Raw genomic sequence first — 19,395 nt, 5'->3', positions numbered from 1 at the left:
AAACCTAAAAAAGGCCAGTTTTATCTCAGCAAATAAACTAGGACAAACAACAGATGATAAAACCTCCTCAGTTATCCTCACCAGCTGTGCTGTTTTCAGACAATCTCACTGCAGGTCCGTGGAAAGCCTTAACACTGTGTACTATCTCGGTGGCATCCTGGAGAACAGCCTGGCGTCTGGCCTTGGAACATTGAATTAAAGAGAACAGTTTTACATGCACGTTGCCACGAGAATGACCCTGGCATTCCAAAGGAGCCCCAGTGCAGCTTTTTGAAAAGTAAAGAGGAGAAACTATAAAAAGGCTAAGTTCAATGAATAAATTATACCTTCTGAATAATGACCATATTATAAGCTTGTTCATGATGTGCAGCTGGTGAAGTGTGCAGGGAATCGGACAGACTAATTAGTTGCAAGGCTAATCATCTTCCTCTTAATTTATTAAATGTAATTACTTAAAAGCATCCATAGAGAAAAGTAAGTAAAAAAAAAAAAGAACACCCTCAACACAGGTACATTTCTTTTTATTTCAAAGAATACTATGTTTGCTCTGTTAAAAAAAGCAGTCTTAAAATCCTGGATAAAGGAACTTTTCCTGGAATATTTTAAATATACAGAATTATACATATCCAGCGGATTCTGAGACTGAAGTTAGTCGCCAAAGTTGTGTCTGTGTCATTCTTTGATTTCTACAGAAAAACAAGGCATCCAGTGGTAAATGAACGTTTACAAAGCTAAGGTGCAATGGCAATGCAACCAACAAAACCAGGTATTTTACATCTAATATACAATGCCTTTAATATGAGGCCATAAAGAAGATTTTGACAGTTCTGGCTAGAATTATAACTACGGAGCTACTGCAACATGACTGTAGATTCTATGAAAGCAGCTCCTTGATTTTCACCCCCAAACTGAAAAAAAACGAGTAATTTGAAACCTGATCTCTTACTTTCCTTTCTTCTTATTAACAGTAACTAATTGTTTCATCAGCCTGGAAAATAAAAAGGTAAAAGTAGAAGCAAAACTAAGACTAATAATTACACATTCTCCAGCCACGTAAATTATACATGTATAATGTCTCATTATATATATATATCTCAAAGTACAGGCGAGGCCATTGACAATTTTGAAATTTAAGTATATAGACATGATAAATCTCAGTATCGTGCATTTGCATAAAACATGGACTTCTAACAGGTTTCCGTTAAATGGAAGAGACCCCACAGATGAAGATGAGAGGCAGCAGGGTACAGATGTTATAATCATCAACAGATGCAGCATTACACCAGATTTAAAAAAAACACACAAAGATCAAACTATTTCTCAGTTCACCCTAAAATCTGATCCTTGTGAAAATCAGTCTAATTTAACAAAGATGAATTATGGGTAAGCCCTCAAACACATACAAACATGTAAAAAACAAAACAAATATGTGCACACACACACACACACAGAAAATGTCATCTTAAATATCGCAAATGCAACCACAGAATGCATTACAAGGCAGTGAGTTTAAGGAAAAGTATTCTTTTTAACCATTTACCCAAATATCACTGTTAACATACATGTTTGATAGTTGAAAATATAGTGTGGACTTCTCTTCAGAAAACAGATGAGCTAAAGTGATGAATGCTGGTGAGAAGGAAAAAAAAAAAAAAAAACGGCGCTCCTGCCTTTTAATAAGAGCTGACTTTGCAGAAACAGACTCTCACACCAATTCAGAGTGTTTCGATCATTCAGTGCAAACTGCAGTAAAGGACAAAGAGATGGTCAGAATAAACTGTACCTGCCTTCAGATGAATTCACCTACAGACTTAAAAACAAGATGGTCATTAAAAACTATAAGAAAAACAAAACATTTAGGCCATGTTCACATTAATGCATAGATACTTTTGAAAATGCCATTTCGGTGTCAAATGGTGTTCAATCCACGCTAGCAAGCAGCTGCAAGCTGGCTATACCGGACACGTTTCGGCCGCGTTTTTCAGTGATCTGTCTCACAAGCATCTGCCAGAACAGATATACTTTTGAAGTTTTGATCAATACAGCCGTCTAAACCAGCCGTGCAAAGGCTTGCGTAAAGGCTCACATTTTACACGCAGAGCTGCTATTTTAGTCTATTCAATTCCGACGTGCGCATGTAATTACATTGATCTTCTATTATGCTATATGGGAGGTACTGTGGCTAAACATATCCAGTGTAGACATTGACAGAGGGATTGCTTTTCCAACATTGCCCATATAAACAAGGTAGAAACAATTTCTCATTTATCTACATTAGTGTGGACATGGCTGACCCTCTCTTACCACCTCAGAAGAGCACATGTTGCAGGAATTCTTTGAAGGGGGTCAATTCAGAAAAAGCAATGTTTGGGAGTAGCATTGTGATGAACTATGAATTGTAAAAATAGGCTGCTCATTATTACATGGTCCTGTATTGGTGGGCAAACCCAACTCTTCTTCTGTGTTGACCTGTGACATGGGTGAAGACCAGCGCCGTGTTCACGGTCAGCCAGGAAAAAGCAGTGAAGAACAGGAGAAAACTCCTGGCGCCATGTTTAGCCTCACATACAGTAGCTGAGGACATACGCACAGAGTGTCCTGACTCAGATGAACAACAGACCTGCGTTACATACACACCGCAGTTAATTCAACTTTCGCAGGGTGTGTTCCATTCAGCTCAACACACACACACACACACACACACACACACACACACACACACACACACACACACACACACACACACACACACACACACACACACACACACACACACACACACACACACACACACACAAGAAATATCTGATGTGTGTATTAATCTTAGGTCTGCGGTCAGTATGAGTTTTACAGCAAAGGCTGCTGATAATATGCCGCCTGCTGCTGCTGAGGAGCCTGGTGAGGAGGAGCAGCCACAGGATAGGACACAGGAGGCATGTTGGAGTTGTGATAGGTCGACATGTCCATGTGTGGGTAAGGAGCTCCAGGAGCTTGGTTCATGTACTGAGCGTTCATGCCACTGCTGTGAAAAGAATACAGATGTGACAATTAATACCAACAAAGAAACGGAGTCTCAACATGTAAAAAGTATAGTTTGTTTGCGTGTAGTCTCGCTTTGCCAGACCATCCTCCAAAACGCGCTGGAGGAGAGCCTAGCTACTCCACATAGCATTCGGGGATGGGAGAAAACCATGCTCTGGTTTATTAGCATTTCTTTAAACCAATCAGAATCATCGCCGCTGCAAAATAGGCTCGAAAGGAACTTGTTTTGGTGGAACGTGTACGTTCAAAAGTTGTTTTAGTGGTGCAACAGAAAACTCAGATTGGACAGATAGTCTAGCTTGCTGTCTGGATTTACCCTGCAGAGATCTGAGGAGCAGTTAACCATAGTCCTCATATATCGACCAGAGTTTAAAATGCCAACACAAAGGAAGCCCAAGGCAACAGATATCCGGCCTAAATGAGCGAAATCCGGCAGATTTTACCGGCAGCAACGGAGCAATCCCTGAAGTGGAACGTCAAGGATATAGAGTGCTCAGCGTAAGCGAATACACCTATGCTAAAGTTGACTTAAAAAAAAAAGCTTAATGCTTTAATTAAAAAAATTAGGAAAAATCCAACGTTTAAGGACACCAATTTTCTTTGTGAATGAATAATGTATTATAAATAAATTAATTTTCTTCCTTAAAATACAGGGGGCATAAGTATACACACCCCTATGTTAAATTCCCATAGAGGCAGGCAGATTTTTATTTTTAAAGGCCAGTTACATGGATCCTGATAAAGTTCCCTTGGCCTTTGGAATTAAAATAGCCCCACATCATCACATACCCTTCACTATACCTAGATATTGGCATGGGGTACTTTACATAAGATCATCTCTCAATGTAAATCAAACCAGCTATTAGGCTAACTGAAATAAAACCATGCCAATCAAAAAGCAGTAAAAACACAAGTTCATAAAACCCAATATTCAAAACAAGTAGCTTGTTTATGCCAAGGATCTGAGGCATAAATCCATCTTTAGTAAATCCCATCATGACATGAGCCTTGTCATTATTTGTATTTGGAATATCTTTGCAGAGCTTTTACTCTGACAGCCTAACAGATCCTGTTCACAGTGGTGGGGCTGTTTCCTTACCTCATGTAGGGAGGCTGAGCTTGGCTGTTGGGTGGGGCTGAGACGTTGGGGGGCAGTGAGTGGAGCTGTCCGGGCTGGTCGCTGGGCAGAGTGTAGGGCTGCGCAGGTGGAACCTGGGGCATCACTGGAGGAAGGTAGGGACCGCCGGCCGGGCCAAGGTAGCCCTGAGCAGACCAGAGGGAGAGGAGCAGGTCGGCTTTAATAAATGCTATGAGCATGATTAATATAACAATTCTTCTTCAATAAAAATATGTAGAGTGAAGTGAAGAGGGATATGAAGAGTGTTTCACCAGTCCACTGAGTACTAAATAACTTTGACTGACTCGGACACTAACTGACTTGCTGAAAAAAGTCTGTACTACTTTATACGTTTTTTAAGGAACATTTAAAAACTTAACTCTAAGTAGTCAGTCAGATCTGGCAACATTGCAGAGGTGCTGGTGGGTGTATGTTGTCGTTGACCCTACCAACACTAATGAAAGAGAAGTCCATCACTGAATGTTTGGCCTCCAGAACACGTCTGGCTACTGGGAGTTAGATACAGAATAAGAGATATAAAAACACAAGTCGTCGTTGGTTGTATGCAGACTATTACGGTAAGTCAGGTCGTGTTGCTATGAAAAGTATCAGGATTTTACGTCTCCAACTTTAAGTGTAAAACAAAATCTTGCATCCCTGCAGATGCAACAACAACCTCGTAAAGAACTTTACAGTACAATGCAAATAAAGGGGAAAAGAATAACAGCTGAAGAAAAATAAATAGGGCAACACTCCGGTGTGGGCCTGCCCAGTGCAGTGGACATTCTTCTAAATCGTGGGGGAGAGACAGTGACATCAATCATTACAGAGAAAACTGCCACTGCTAAGAAAACCCAGACAGCCTCCAACTCTCTAGGGAGGAAAAAAAAAAGAAAAGCTGACTGAATGTCAAGCTATCAGGACGAGTATAAGAAGCAAGAAATCAAACTGCTCTGCCGGCCAAATATAAAACATGAGTGTAGGATGTGAGAAAGAAAATATGGAGACTAAAATATAATCACGTGCCTGCTCTGAATGATTTTCCTCATACATTAATCCTCTGTTGTCTCTATGAAATAAAAAAATAAAAACACATCACATCTAGAGATCAATAGAATGAGAGGTTAAGTGCCGATGTTCAATTATTCAGGTTACTCGTGGGTGGGCACACTAGCAGTTAACCTCTCCAGCCTTTAGTGTTCTGAACTGTGAACCAGCCTCTGACTGAACCCATCCTTAAATTATTTATGGCTTACGTTTTATTTGACTCGAGTCGGCACTACGGCTCAACGTTTAAACATTTTCAAATCAAAGAATGCGATTAGCTAATCGTGAAGACCGCGATTGATCGAATGTGCAATATTTAGTTGAAGGTTTGGTGTAACATTTGGTTTAACATTTTTTATTCCTCTATTATTATTATTAATATTATTATTATATTTTGTTATTGTGTAATGTTTTTTATTATTATAACTTTAGCTTTTGTGATAAATGTTCTGTGTTTGACTGTTCAATGTTCCATGCTTATTAAAAGAAAAACACTCATATCTAGGTTCTCATTCTTGTATAAGAATACAGAGCCATTTTGATGGTGTCTCATGTTATAATGCTATGTGACATGTTTTATCTGTTACACAATATTGAACTTAAGCTAAATCAAAAAAAAAAAAGAAAAATTGAATTGTAATCGCAGTATCTAGCAGAAAAATTGCAATTATATATATTTTTACAAATCGTTCAGCCATAGTCGGCACACACCACAAGACGGAGAAAAGATGACTAAAGTACACCGACAAACTTAAATGATTTGAGTTGTCCAAGCATGCAAGATTTCACTGCATTAATTTTAGAGAAATTAATAAGAAATTAAGCTCATTCATTTGTCCACCGCAATTCACCATCATACGTACGTACATGGCTTGTCATTTAAAGTGGAGACATGCTGTATAATTACAAATACACTTTGAACCATATTTCCTCTTGCTAATGAAGAAGAAACTCTTCGCAGATCTTTAAATCCAAACTCAAATACTTTCCATATGACATAAACCCCCTGTCATGTGTAGACAGTAATACATGAGCCAGCCTAGGAATCCAGTCTAAAAATGTATAATTATGAAGCGGGATGAGCTAGGTACTCCTGTTATTTTGTTCTTTGTCTTGTGTCCCTTTTCATTTGGTTGTGTGTTACTGTTTTGATATTGATTAATTGATCGACCAATTGATTTAGACAGGCTTGTAGTATTAATGTTCTATGATGCAGCGCTACATAAATAAAATGTTTAAGTTTCAATGGTAAATACAAGATTAAACCACTGTTAAAGGGAGATTTTGGGCAGCACAGAGGACAACTTGAGTGCATTTTTCTGACCTGCATGGCTACAGCTGAGCCGGCTGGAGCATACTGCGCCTGCATCTTGGAGTAGGCCGAGTAGAATGGAGCCTCGTTCATGAGCTTGTTGTAAAGCTCCAGGGCCTCCATAACTTTCAAATTTAGCTCCGACAACTCTGAGTGTTTCCTGCAACATAGAAAGAGACATTTGTTGAATAAGAATTTTTTTTTTTAATTTGTAGAACAGTCCAAGTACACCATAAAGATTGTCTTTAAAAGTCTCCACAGCTAAGGCACAATCATTGCCATCTTTATCCTAAACTTTGTAGTAGCTGAAATGGATCTCAGATCACCTCAGACACCGAGCTTGACCTTTAACGAATCAGTAATAATAATTCTGATAAATATAAGACGTCCGATAACACTCCACCTGTCAATCTCCTGTAGCTTCTCATCAATCATCGGGTTCATCTGTTCACATGCGCCTGTTAAAGATATTTACAGTTAGGGAGTGGAACAGAAACGAAAGAGTTAAAAAACAACACTGTTGCTCAGACCGTCTGCAGTAGATTTACACCAGCATTAAGGTTTATACCCTCCAGCTGGATCAGCTCTGGAGAGTCAGGAGCCGGATCTGCAGGATCTGCATTCTGCAGCAGCGCCTGTGTTCTGTCCATCTTCCCCTGCAGAAAGAAGAAAGTAGGGTTGGGTTGGCAGTTTAATTGAGAGGTGGTTTGGGATAGTTTGTGCACAGATTAAATGGTAGTACCTCGTCAATGAAGACGGGCTCAGGCTCAACTTTGGTTTCCAGGCTCGTCTCTTCAGGACTGGTTGGCCTTTCAACAAAAGCCACTGTGGAGGAAAAGGGGAGTTCAATTAGCAGTTCTGAGACTAATTTGCTCCAGTTTAAATCAAACTGCTGAAGAGCATAGAGGCTGGTATGCTTTCTAAAAAAGGTAAAAAAAAAAAAAAAAAAAAAAAAGGCCAGTGTGCTGAATAGAAAGACTAACCTGTCTCTGGCTCTGCATTCAAATTAGTTGTGACAAAGTTGGAAGGGAAAAGCCCCACTCCTCTGTGGTTCTCTCCTTTCCACCAGTTTGGATCGCTATAAACAAAATCATGAAATAGGAAAAACATCAATGCATGAGCTTTCAAGAGTGAGCCATACTGAGTGTCCGACTGAGTTTCAGACCGGTAAGAGCCATCTCAATGTAAAAATGTTGGCTTAAATAAAAATGAATTCTCAGCTTATGGTGTCCTACCGAGTCTTCAGGTGTGTTCCTTACTTTATTTGTGGAACAGACTTTGCCCCGCTATTAATTATTTGGAGCAAATTTAAAATCTAAATCAGGAAGGCTGTATAAAAGGATGAGGCTCTTTTAAGCAAACAATAACATCAATTAATACATTTCACAGCTGAATGCCTGTTTGCCTTATGATGATCTGTGAGTGGAAATCTGAATTTATGAAACTTTTTCAACAGGATATTTCACTCCAAAAACATAAATACACACACACACACACACACACACACACACACACACACACACACACACACACACACACACACACACACACACACACACACACACACACACACACACACACACACACACACACACACACACACACACACACACACACACACACACACACACACACACACACAAACACACACACAATCTCATTCAATGCATTTCCTTTTTTTTTTTTTTTATGACTATTTACATTGTAGATTCTCATTTTAGATACTGTGCCATGAATGAACACATATGGAATTATGTACTTAAAAAAAGTGTGAAATAACTGAAAACATGTCTTATATTTTAGATTCTTCAAATTAGCCACCCTTTGCTTTTTTATTAATAAGGGAAACAATTCCACTAATTAACCCTGACAAAGCACACCTGTGAAGTGAAAACCATTTCAGGTGACTACCTCATGAAGCTCATTGAGAGAACGGCAAAGGTTTACAGAGTTATCAAAAAAGGCAAAGGGTGGCTACTTTGAGGAATCTAAAATATAAGACATGTTTTCAGTTATTTCACACTTTTTTGTTAAGTACATAATTCCATATGTGTTCATTCATAGTTTTGATGCCTTCAGTGAGAATCTACAATGTAAATAGTCATGAAAATAAAGTAAAAACATTGAATGAGAAGGTGTGTCCAAACTTTTGGCCTGTACTCTCTCTCTCTGCCTGTACTCTGTCTGCCTGTACTCTGTCTGTCTATCTGTATGTATATATATATATATATATATATATATATATTTTTTTTATTTATATTTATTTTTATATACACACACACATACATACACACACACACATTATGGTCACTATATTTACATTTACTAACAATTTTCAAATAATGGACAAAGTTAAACCAAGCACACATACAGTATATGTAAATAAATATAAATATTCTGTGACATAATTTGGATTTGGAGGCATACTTCTGTGTGCCTCTTTGTCAACAACACTGTCAACAAACCCTAGGACATTTCACAGATAGGATTTTTTGCAAAGGTGTTTTATTATACTGCATGTAGTTGTAAATATATTAAAAGGTCCCATGGCATGAAAATTTCACTTTATGAGGTTTTTTAACATTAATATGAGCTCCCCCAGCCCTCCACATACCCCCATTCTCCACCTTGCCCCCCCCTCTCTCCTCTTCAATAGCATTTAAAGCTACAGACACAGAGATGGCATGTCTTAAGGAAAGCTCATTGTGGGACTGTCTCGTAGTGGCTGTAATTCTGCACCAAGATACAGATACAGTAAGTATTACGGGACCAGTGAGGCCTATATAAAAGCATCCAAAAAGCAGCATGTCATAGGAGCTTTAAATTTGCTAGGATGCTTGTCTAGATTTCAAAATCTGACAATATCACTGATAATGCTCTTGGAGTTGCATTTAATGTATGACTTGTACTGTATGAATAAAGTTTGATTGGATTAGGAAGTGTGCAACACCAAACACTGAAATTGGTATTTTAAGGAAAAAGCAGAGCTGATTCATGATTGGACGCGTTATGAAACATTACCTGTCATCCAAAACCAGAATAAGTTCTCCAGCTTTGAAAGTCAGCTCATTATCTTCAGCCGCTTCAAAGTCGTACAGCGCACGCACCTTCCGGGCCTCCTCGCCCCCACTACCGTTGGTGTAGTTTGGGGGATCAGAAGTCATGGCCAGGGGCCGTGTCTCCACCTGCTGCTTCTGCTCCTGCAAGGACAGCTCGATGGCTGGGAGAGGTGGAGTTTGGATGAGAAGAAGAAGTTTGTCAAATGTCCAACAAATGCGCTTTGAGCAGACACAGGAATTAGATTTTTTAGAATACAAACTACGGTGGCTGACAGGGGCAAACGTTTGCTAAATGCTGCACCTGTTGTCAAATGAATGAAGATGTTTTCTGAATTAGCTTGCGTTTTGTCTATTTGCGTGTGTCTCATTAAGTTGCCTCCTGTCAGCCACCGTACAAACAGCTCTCAGAAGACTCCTCAAATGTAATCAATACCGCAGGTAGAGCTACAAAGATTAATAGATTATTGGATAGTTGTCAACAATTAAATTAATCACAAACTTTGACATTTTAAAGACCAAACAACTAATCAATTAATGGAGAAAATAATCAACAGATTAATCGACAATGAAAATAGTCATTAGTTGTAGCCCTAAACAGAGGCAACAAAACATCCTTTTGATGCATGGGAGCATAAAATCCAGGCGATAATCATGATAAAAAAAGTATAAGAGTATATTTCTGAGAATATTGGTACAAACTAATAATAAGCCTTAAACGTACAGTACAGCAGAAGATATGCATCTGTTGCAGAAAATGATGCTTAGAATAGATGAAAGGTGTGTGTAGAGCTAAATGAAGGAGCTCACTTTACCTTTGGCCAGGTTGTCATCATCTGATACTTTGCTGACAGCAGGTGTGCTGACCTTAGTGGTGGACCCCTGTGGACAATACATAAAGATAAGGTCAAGTCTGTGTGTGCCTATACATACAGACTGTTAGTGTAGCACTGGAACTAGTAGTACCACAAGACCAGAAGAGGCAAAAACGGATTTCAAGTGACTAATGCCCCCTGCAGTTCATGTTGGGTACTACATGTTGGTCAGAGCCGCGGCTTTAGCATCATATCATCACAATACTTGTGATGATATGATGTCACGATACGATATATTGAAATTTATTACCTTTTTTCCCCAACTTCAAATATTTCCCCAATTTCATATTATGACCCAATTGTCAGGTGTGTCAACATCTGTTTTTATCTAAAAAGAAATTTCTCTGTTCTTCTCACTTCACTTTTATTGCTGCAAAATGGGATTGTCAAGCAGACAAACTGACCAACACATATATACTAGGGGTGGGGGGGAAATTGTTACAGCATAGTATCGTGATAGTTTCTGTGGCAATACTGTATCATCACACAAACACCAAGTATCAATCATTTATTACATATGTGTTGTTGGGTTTGTCTGCATCGTGGCGATATTGTATCGTGAGGCCTCTGGTGAGTCCCGCCCCTAATATATAATAAAAGATCGATACTTGGCGTTTGTTATCTTTTGTCTAAGGTGACCTGAGGCAGCGCTGACATGGCAATGGGGTCAAAGAGGACCAAACAGGTCAACTGGACATTGTTGCCATCAATAACAACTCTTCACACTCACAAAGATTTATCGCCAGGTAAGTAGCACTTCTAGGAATTTGCTTTGGTTGATGGTGCACACATCAAAACATATTTAAACATTGATATGAAATAAACAAACAACAAATACAGAAACAAATAAATTAAGAAAGAAAAAAAAGAAAAAGAAAAAGAGTCTGTATGGATTAGTGTAGGATGTGCAAACATTTTGAGGGATGTGCAAAAGTTCAATATATACAGGATGTGCAGAAGATAGGATGTAGTATTAAGATTCAATGTCAGTCTGGGACAGTGTCCCTTTTCCAAATACAGTATAGGAGCATATGCAAGCTGTCAATTACTGAGAATAATCTCACTATTTTACTGTATATTAAGCACATGTATATTCCTGTGAGCCTGGTGGGAGGGGCTTAGGACCAAGAGGAGAGAGCTGCAGGAGAAGGGCTATTTTAAAAAAAATTTCAAGTTTGTTTTGCCTTTTACCAGATTTCTGGCTGCCTGTCCACTACCTGCTGCCGTTTGCTCATCAGCTGATAGAGATTAAATATCATACCTGCTGCCTCATGTGCCACCTGCTCTCAAAGCAGGTTTCACAGCCCTTACAACATTATAAGCAGCACAGAACCACAACAAAATGGAGCACAGCCACTGGCGACACAGTGATGAGATGCAAATTAAAGCCAAGTCGTTTCAAGGTTTTCGTTAATCCATGTTCAGTGTGGGAATGGATCAAATGAGTCACTTGTACAGCGCAGCCATGAATTCTACCTTTACAAATAATCAGTTTTGAACAACACTGTCTAAGAAAAACTATATGCCTATTATTGAGGTTGTAGTTTGCAGTGCTGTTGAACTAGACTGCACTTTTTTCTACTACATTTACAAAACGTAAGGAGGGAAGAAATATACCATTATATACCATACTAGAATAGACCTTCAACATCTAAAGAAGCAAAGTCCTCAATTAACAACACCCAACAGAAACCATAAGCCACAGAGAGATTATGACCACAGATGATACATTTGTAGCTCAGTTGCTTTACGACAACCTGAGAGCAAAGTCCACTTCAACCCCTAACACATATATAAGGTTGCGACACAACAAATCACACAGACGTCATGTAAAAGGATAGAGCCGAAACCAGAAGGCCGCTCGGTCCACAGTGATGATGAGGACAGTCCTGATCCTGGAACATACACACACATATCCAAAGAAATATGGGAAATATGTGAAAAGGAAATTCCACTGTAAACACAGACAGACAAGCTCCACCCAACCCGGACCTTCACATTTGCAACACGCTGGTCTGCAGTGAATCCACAGCCATAATGACTGCCTCAGGTTAGACAAGAAGCATCCACACACTTATTTTGTTATTGTGGTTTACAGACTGAAACTGTAATTAGGAAAAGAAAATCAGCCTGTAAAAGCCACTGCTACATTACATTTGTTGAATGATACTCATGTTTCCAACATATGAAACTAAGTGTTAGGATGCAACTGAATATAACAAAATGCTACTAAATCTGGCTGTGGATTAAAATAAATTCCTTGCCAACAGCCACTTTGGTAACAAAACTGTAGCTTAGTTTCTTTTTTGTAAAAAATAAAAGCTGGTCGTATCATGTTGAAACTTTTTTTCCTACTAAGAGAGGGTCGACTAAATAATGAAGGCTTACTGTGAAAACTATTTTAATATATTATATCCCAATTTTTGTGTACAAGGGAGGCATGTTGGATTTCTAAACTGGGCACTTTAAATATATGTGAACATTTAACCCTTGTGTTGTCTTCCCGTCAACCTTGACATTTTTTTTTCTTCTAGACATTTTCAGCGCTTATTTGTACGTCCCATATTTTATGATATAAAACAAAAATTGAAAACGGGTCAATGTGACCCGAAGTCAACACAAGTTAATGAGGGACCAGATTAAGGACAGTTTTTTAAACTTCAGTGGATGTTTTTGAAAATAATATGATGATTTCAGTGTTGATGTTGTGTCAACAGTGTTTTACTTCCTTCCGCTATCCATCCCTTCCATGAAAATTTTTGTGATTATTGGGGGGGTAAACAACAAAAATCCTTAATTATACAATACATTTTCTTAAAAATGTGATAAATATCTACAAAAATATATTTAATACAATTTTATACAAAAAAAAAAAAACTTCACAAAAACTCTTGGTTTGAGAAAAAAAAAAATAAATATTTCCTCAAAAACAAACTAAAAAAAACGTCCATTCCACTGTCCACCAAGGCCCATTGCAACAGGGTAAAAACCTGCTTCTGGTTGTGACTCCAGTAATTCGCACCATTTTTACCTTTCTGCTATTCCACCTGCTGCTTTCTAAAATTTTTTTTCTATATGTCATGCACCTGCTTATTTTCACATTATGCACATTTACATACACACATAGGGTATACACACATATACACACACACATATATTTTGCCAACCATTATATACACACATATATGTTTATGTAACATCCTCTGTCCATATACATTTATACATTCCTTTCTTTAAAAAAAAAATATATAGTTATGCTCGTATCTACATTCCTGTATTTTTTATATTTCAATATATACACATTTACATGTTTTTTTTATATATATATATATTTTTTTTTTTTTTTTTTTTTTTTTTTTTTTTTTTTATTTTTTTATTAAAAAAAAAAAATATATAATAATATAAAACACATATATAATAATTAAAACATTTATATTAAAATTTTTAAAAATTCTGTATATATACCCTTACTACCTACATGCATACCATACCTATCTCTCTCTCATGTCTATCTCTCTATCTCTCTGTCTCTCTCTCTCGTCTCTCTACTCTCTCTCTCTCTCTCTCTCTCTCTCTGTCTCTCTCTGTATATATATATGTCTCTGTGTATGTGTCTGTGTCTGTGTATGTGTATGTATGTATGTATATATATATATATGTACATACATACACGTATATATCATATATAACTCACATACACGTACACATGTATACATATGTATGTATGTATGTATGTATGTATGTGTGTGTATGTATGTATGTATATGTATATATATATACACATGTCTATATGCATATACATATACATATACATTATATATATATATATAACATATACACACACACACACGGGTTGGGGATGTGAGGATACATGTGATTGATTCAGATACTAAGGATATTACAGTTACAGTTACAATTTAAAATTCGGTTGTATTTAGAATACAGTTACATTGTTGAAATCAATGGATTACATGACGATACCTCTGTTTCACGAGTTTATTCACTCTGATTAAATTAAGGCAACTCTATGCATTTTCCAGAAGCCCCGATATGAAATCGAAAAAAATAGCTATTTGCGTGATCAGTCACAATGGAGTCGGACCCCGGTACGACAGAGCCAGGGCAGGAATAAGTTTCTATTTTGGAAATTCAAACAGCATTTCACATTAAAGAACGAACAGGGAGAATTAAATATAACTGTGCAGTGCAACCCGGTTGCTTGCCAGCAACCAACCTCCTTTCAGCGTCAAATTACTCCACCTCCAACCTGAAGAAGCATCTTAAAGTAAGCTTTTTAATTAGCCAAGGGTAGTGCGTCTGCTGTAGTTTTACTGGTCACCTTGCTATTTCATTCTCCCTCGTGCTGATTTACTAGCTCCAGAGCCGTTTAAAGACTAGCCCCGTTTGACATGCTAGCTAACGTTAGCTAAAATTAGCTCGTGGTAGCAAGACTGCTGGTTAGATTTTTGTAGTATGCAGTTCGGGACTACCAATACAATAATCTATCTGCTTGTTCAGGTACACATTCAGCTAGTTGGAATAAAAAGAACACACCATTATAGGCCTGTTTAGTAAGCTGGATGTGATAGCTGCATTCCTACACTTATAAAACGCAATTCAATGTGGAAGTAATCCTGAAGTAATCCAAGTATTCAGAATACTGTATTGTAACAGAATACGTTACAAATTACATTTGTGGGCATGTATTCTGTAACGAAATACGTTTTGAAAGTATCCTTCCCAACACTGTGTGTGTGTGTGTGTGTGTGTGTGTGTGTGTGTGTGTGTGTGTGTGTGTGTGTGTGTATATATATATATATATATATATATATATATATATATATATATAAAACTAAATTATGGATTGTATACAGAGAAACTGGAGGAAAAAAAGATATCACCCTGATGAAGGCAAGATAGCATTTCATTTGCACCTTGCTTTGTGTACGTTCACAAAATCATCACATACTGTATGCTGTAAACATACCTGTGAGGATGTGGAGGGGAAGGTGATGCCTTCCTCTTTCAGAGTCTTGATGGTGGCGCTGATCAGGCTGAGTTGTGGATCCTTCTGGAAGTCTTCTGCCCACTCCACCATTAGAGCCTTTAGCTTTTCACACACCTTAGGGTGGGCCTTTAGAGGAAATGCAAACAAACAGCTGTCTTTTTTTAGCCATGCCTTTCATATTCAATTCAATGTTCAATTTGTTCCATAAAAGAATGTTGGAAATGATTCAACAAGCCATTTACTGTATACTGAAAACAGCAGAAAGGCAGAACTGAGTGGACTTTAACATCTTTTTATTCATCGCAAGTCATATATCAACAATCTGACAGATATCGCATATTTAGCGTCATATCGTGCAGCCCTAGTTGTAAGAACATAGTTATGAGTCTCATCTGTGAAATTTTAGTTATCCTTCTTGAGAGGGTGAGGGAGTACATGTGTGAGAATGACACTGGTCAAGAGGGTACAAAAACATGACAGACAAATATGGGTATAACATGGGAATAGTGAGGAAAAAAGTTCAAATACCCTGCCCAGCACACTCCGTACTTCACTGGCAAACTCCCTTGAGCAGATTTCCAAGTGGAATATTTTGCCGCAGTTTGATACACAAGCACCCAGCAACTGCAAGAGAAGAAGTTGAAATTGTAAAAATACGATTTAACAGCTGGTATACAGTGTGTTGTATTATAGGGGAAAACAGGATTTTTTTTTCTACCACTCACATTACTGAATTGGTCAAATTATGTATTGATAGCAGGTGAGGCTTTTGTAATTGTAAGTGGTTTTAATGACAATAGGGCTTTAATTATCTGAATGACTAAACACAGAGATCTAAATATAGAGCAAGCCATTTGCTCATGATGACTCAGGCAGAGACAGGGAAACAGCTCTCATATTTCTCATCCTCCCAGTAGGAAATCTTCAACTTTCCTGTATGGCTTTAACAATGGAACATTAGATCAATTACGGCTCAACTGAAGCTAAATTGCATTGGTGAAAACTCATTTCTCACACTTTAAAAATGCAACAGAGAAGTTTGACCCTACCTAAATCTATTGATCTTAGATCAAATATATACATGTTATTTGAAACGATCTTTTTAATGTTAAATTGGCAGAACATTTTGAGCAGAAAAAATGGGATGCTTTTACTAATGATGGCTGTAACTTGGATATGACAATGCTATACTGTTTGCTGGAGAAGAATTAATATCATGTGCAGTCAATTTCTTGGGAGTGTCTACCAAAGATGTGACCAACTCACATTGAGGGCCTGCATGGCAACATGAGGCACTTTGTGGTTGACTCGCTTCATAATGGATCTCAAGCTGTCCTTTGGTCTGAAACACAAGACAAGAGAACAGAAAATAATTTTTTGCTAGTACAATAATTAGGCTACTAAAGAACAATCCCAGTGTCCTTACACTAGAGATGCTCCTGTGCAGGTCCTGATATCTGGTGCAGACTGTTTTTAAATTCAAAGTCTCATACAAATTAGGGTCGCACGATATTGACAAAATGTGATATTGCGATATCGATAGATATTAATTTTGATATCTTTAAACATATGTAAAATTACAAAAGTTATGAGAAAACACATCAAAACCAATTCATAACAAATAAAACAAGTTTTCTTACAACACAAGGTTTATTTCAACTGAGTCATATTGGACTGGTACAACATGAATAAATAAATAAATAAATAAATAAATAAATAAATAAATAAATAATGACCATGTCTACAGAACAGGACTTGTTTTACTGGTTGTACAGTATAAAATATATAAATAAAGAGAACACGACAACTTTTCTTTCACTTCTCTGATTCTTCCGTTTTGTTGCCTCTATCTATTTCTTCACTTACACTGTGACTCTGTCGTAATATGCACACACGTCACATGGTACGCTCCATAGGGTTTGTCACATAGTGGACCCGTGCACTGACGTGTATTAACATGTCCAAGTGGCACGGTAACTGGCCAATGAAATGATGATCATTATAGTGTTTCAAGTGGGCCCTAAATCGAAGAAAACTAAGCCAACGGACGGGACGCAGTGCTCCACAATATAAACAAAATATTGCAACCCCTTTCGATGTAATATTGCGATGACGATATTGAGTCGATATATCATGCACCCCTAATACAAATGACCTATACTGTCCTGTAATAAGTAGTTATTTGAACCACAGTGATTCTGAAATGCTAAATGAGCTTCTATCATTCAAAAAGGAAAATGCTTTTTCCCAGCTTACCCATTGGGTGTCGTTCCAATCTTATCACAGATGTCCATAATGAGGCCCCAGTCATCTGTTGTGTTGTTTTCATTGGTTGACTTCTCTGAAAATATGCCAAACAGGGATACAGTGCATATAGTCCAGTGAGAATATATCTTCACCGGCATCAAAGCTGTGCCACATGCAGTGGGCAAGTGTTACAAATAGCAAGTGGTGAACTGCCACATTTTGGGACTGGACACAAGTGTATTCATTTTCATGATGGTAGAGGGGGTGGTGTTTTTGTCAGGTGGCGAGTGACCCACTGCTGTAATATGTTAGCAGGAAATGACTCAAATGCACATTTCCAACTCATATTAACCTCTGTCACAGTCATCCTGACAATATAACACTCAAGAGCCAGTTAAGTGTAACAGTGCATTATTGTCTGGCCATACAAGCACTGTGGTGTTGCAGAGGCCGATAAGGGTGATGACCGTGGAAGTTTGCATGACATTTTACATAACACGACTATAAGAAAAGACTACATCTACAACACAAATGACCAACACATTATAATCAAACTGACTCAAAGTAGTGAAGAGTCTTAACTTTTTTAAACAATTAGTTGATTAGCCTAATCTATATAGAAAATGAATTGTCAAACATTTTCATTGGGGCAGTAAACTAATGATTATATTCATCTGCAGAAAAAAAAAATCACTTAAACGAAAAATAATTGATTATCAAAATAGCTGCCGATTAATTTTCCGTCAACTGGCATCGACAAATAATTCAGCTTTCCTTTTCTTATTAGATGAATCGCTTAATTGAAAAGCAAATATATATAAAAAAATATATCATCAAAACTTATACTGTATAAGGGTTTTATATAACTTAATTGTAAACTTGCGCTAAATATCTTCGGGTTAGGTCAAAGTAACGTTAGCCTAACTAAAGATAAGTGACGTTTTTAAGATAAAGTGACTTGAGCTCAGTAGTCGCTTAATCGAAAGAAATCAACACATAAATGAAGATTTAAAAAGGTCGTTATGTGTTAGGGTTAGGGTTAATCCTGTTGCATGGCAAATATAGAAATAATCGATCTAGCTAGCTAGCTATATAACCAATATGACCCGATTCTGGATGAGGTGACGTTAAACGTCAGCCAGTCATCAATCAGACTCAAAGTTAGTGACCAAGCAGTCGGTTATGCTAGCAATTTAACTGATCGATAACCTTAATGGAAGTTGTTGACAACCAGTCAGCTAACTTACACATTAAAAATGTGTATAAAACGTGTGGTTGTTGTTGTTGTTACCAAAACTGACAATGCTAAATAAACTTAGAACGCTACAGCGAATTAAAGAAGCTAAGCTAACGTTAGCTTCAAGTGTTGTTGGCCCTATCGTTAGCTAGCTAGCTAGCTAGCTCGGACACTGAAAACACCAAAGAAACAGCGCTTCACTTACCGACATCTTGGTCAAATTGATTTTGGGCAAACAAAGGCATGCTGACGATATAAAAAGAGCCAGACTATTTGACGAAAAAAAAGAGTATGGGTGATCTTCAGACTAAACCTAAACAAATATCTCTTCCTTGTCCATTAGCATTAAACCATTGACATATTAAACCCGCACCAGTTGCTCTTCCGGAAACTTGGCTGCCTTGAATAATGCCTGAACAGTATTTTTAAACGTCGAAGCAACGTGAGCATGAGC

At 37.7% G+C, this 19,395-nt stretch overlaps 1 protein-coding gene across 1 annotated transcript; it reads right to left on the bottom strand.

Annotated features, from left to right (window-relative positions):
- Positions 1-504: 504 nt before the first annotated feature.
- Positions 505-19,347, bottom strand: stam2 (signal transducing adaptor molecule (SH3 domain and ITAM motif) 2). Its single transcript, XM_039817207.1, has 14 exons — positions 19,147-19,347; positions 17,714-17,798; positions 16,724-16,799; positions 15,986-16,081; positions 15,437-15,583; positions 10,390-10,456; positions 9,540-9,738; positions 7,502-7,596; positions 7,261-7,343; positions 7,087-7,174; positions 6,922-6,976; positions 6,531-6,678; positions 4,142-4,305; positions 505-3,022 (listed from the first exon to the last, which is right to left on the bottom strand). Exons 1-14 carry the CDS (start codon positions 19,184-19,186, stop codon positions 2,848-2,850), a joined length of 1,518 nt encoding a protein of 505 aa, XP_039673141.1. The 5' UTR covers positions 19,187-19,347; the 3' UTR covers positions 505-2,847.
- Positions 19,348-19,395: the final 48 nt, after the last annotated feature.

Source organism: Perca fluviatilis, chromosome 12 (assembly GCF_010015445.1).
Source record: "Perca fluviatilis chromosome 12, GENO_Pfluv_1.0, whole genome shotgun sequence".
Lineage (NCBI taxonomy): Eukaryota > Metazoa > Chordata > Actinopteri > Perciformes > Percidae > Perca > Perca fluviatilis.
The sequence above is the reverse complement of the archived record's forward strand: the minus strand, read 5'-3'. Positions and strand labels throughout refer to the sequence as shown.

Excerpts from the sequence above, each read along its gene's own strand:
- stam2 (XM_039817207.1), bottom strand. The coding sequence starts at position 19,186 with ATGCCTTTGTTTGCCCAAAATCAATTTGACCAAGATGTCG. Across the intron at positions 17,799-19,146 it reads TCAATTTGACCAAGATGTCG|AGAAGTCAACCAATGAAAAC; the intron begins GTAAGTGAAGCG and ends GCATATTTTCAG. Across the intron at positions 7,344-7,501 it reads GAATGCAGAGCCAGAGACAG|TGGCTTTTGTTGAAAGGCCA; the intron begins GTTAGTCTTTCT and ends TTTCCTCCACAG.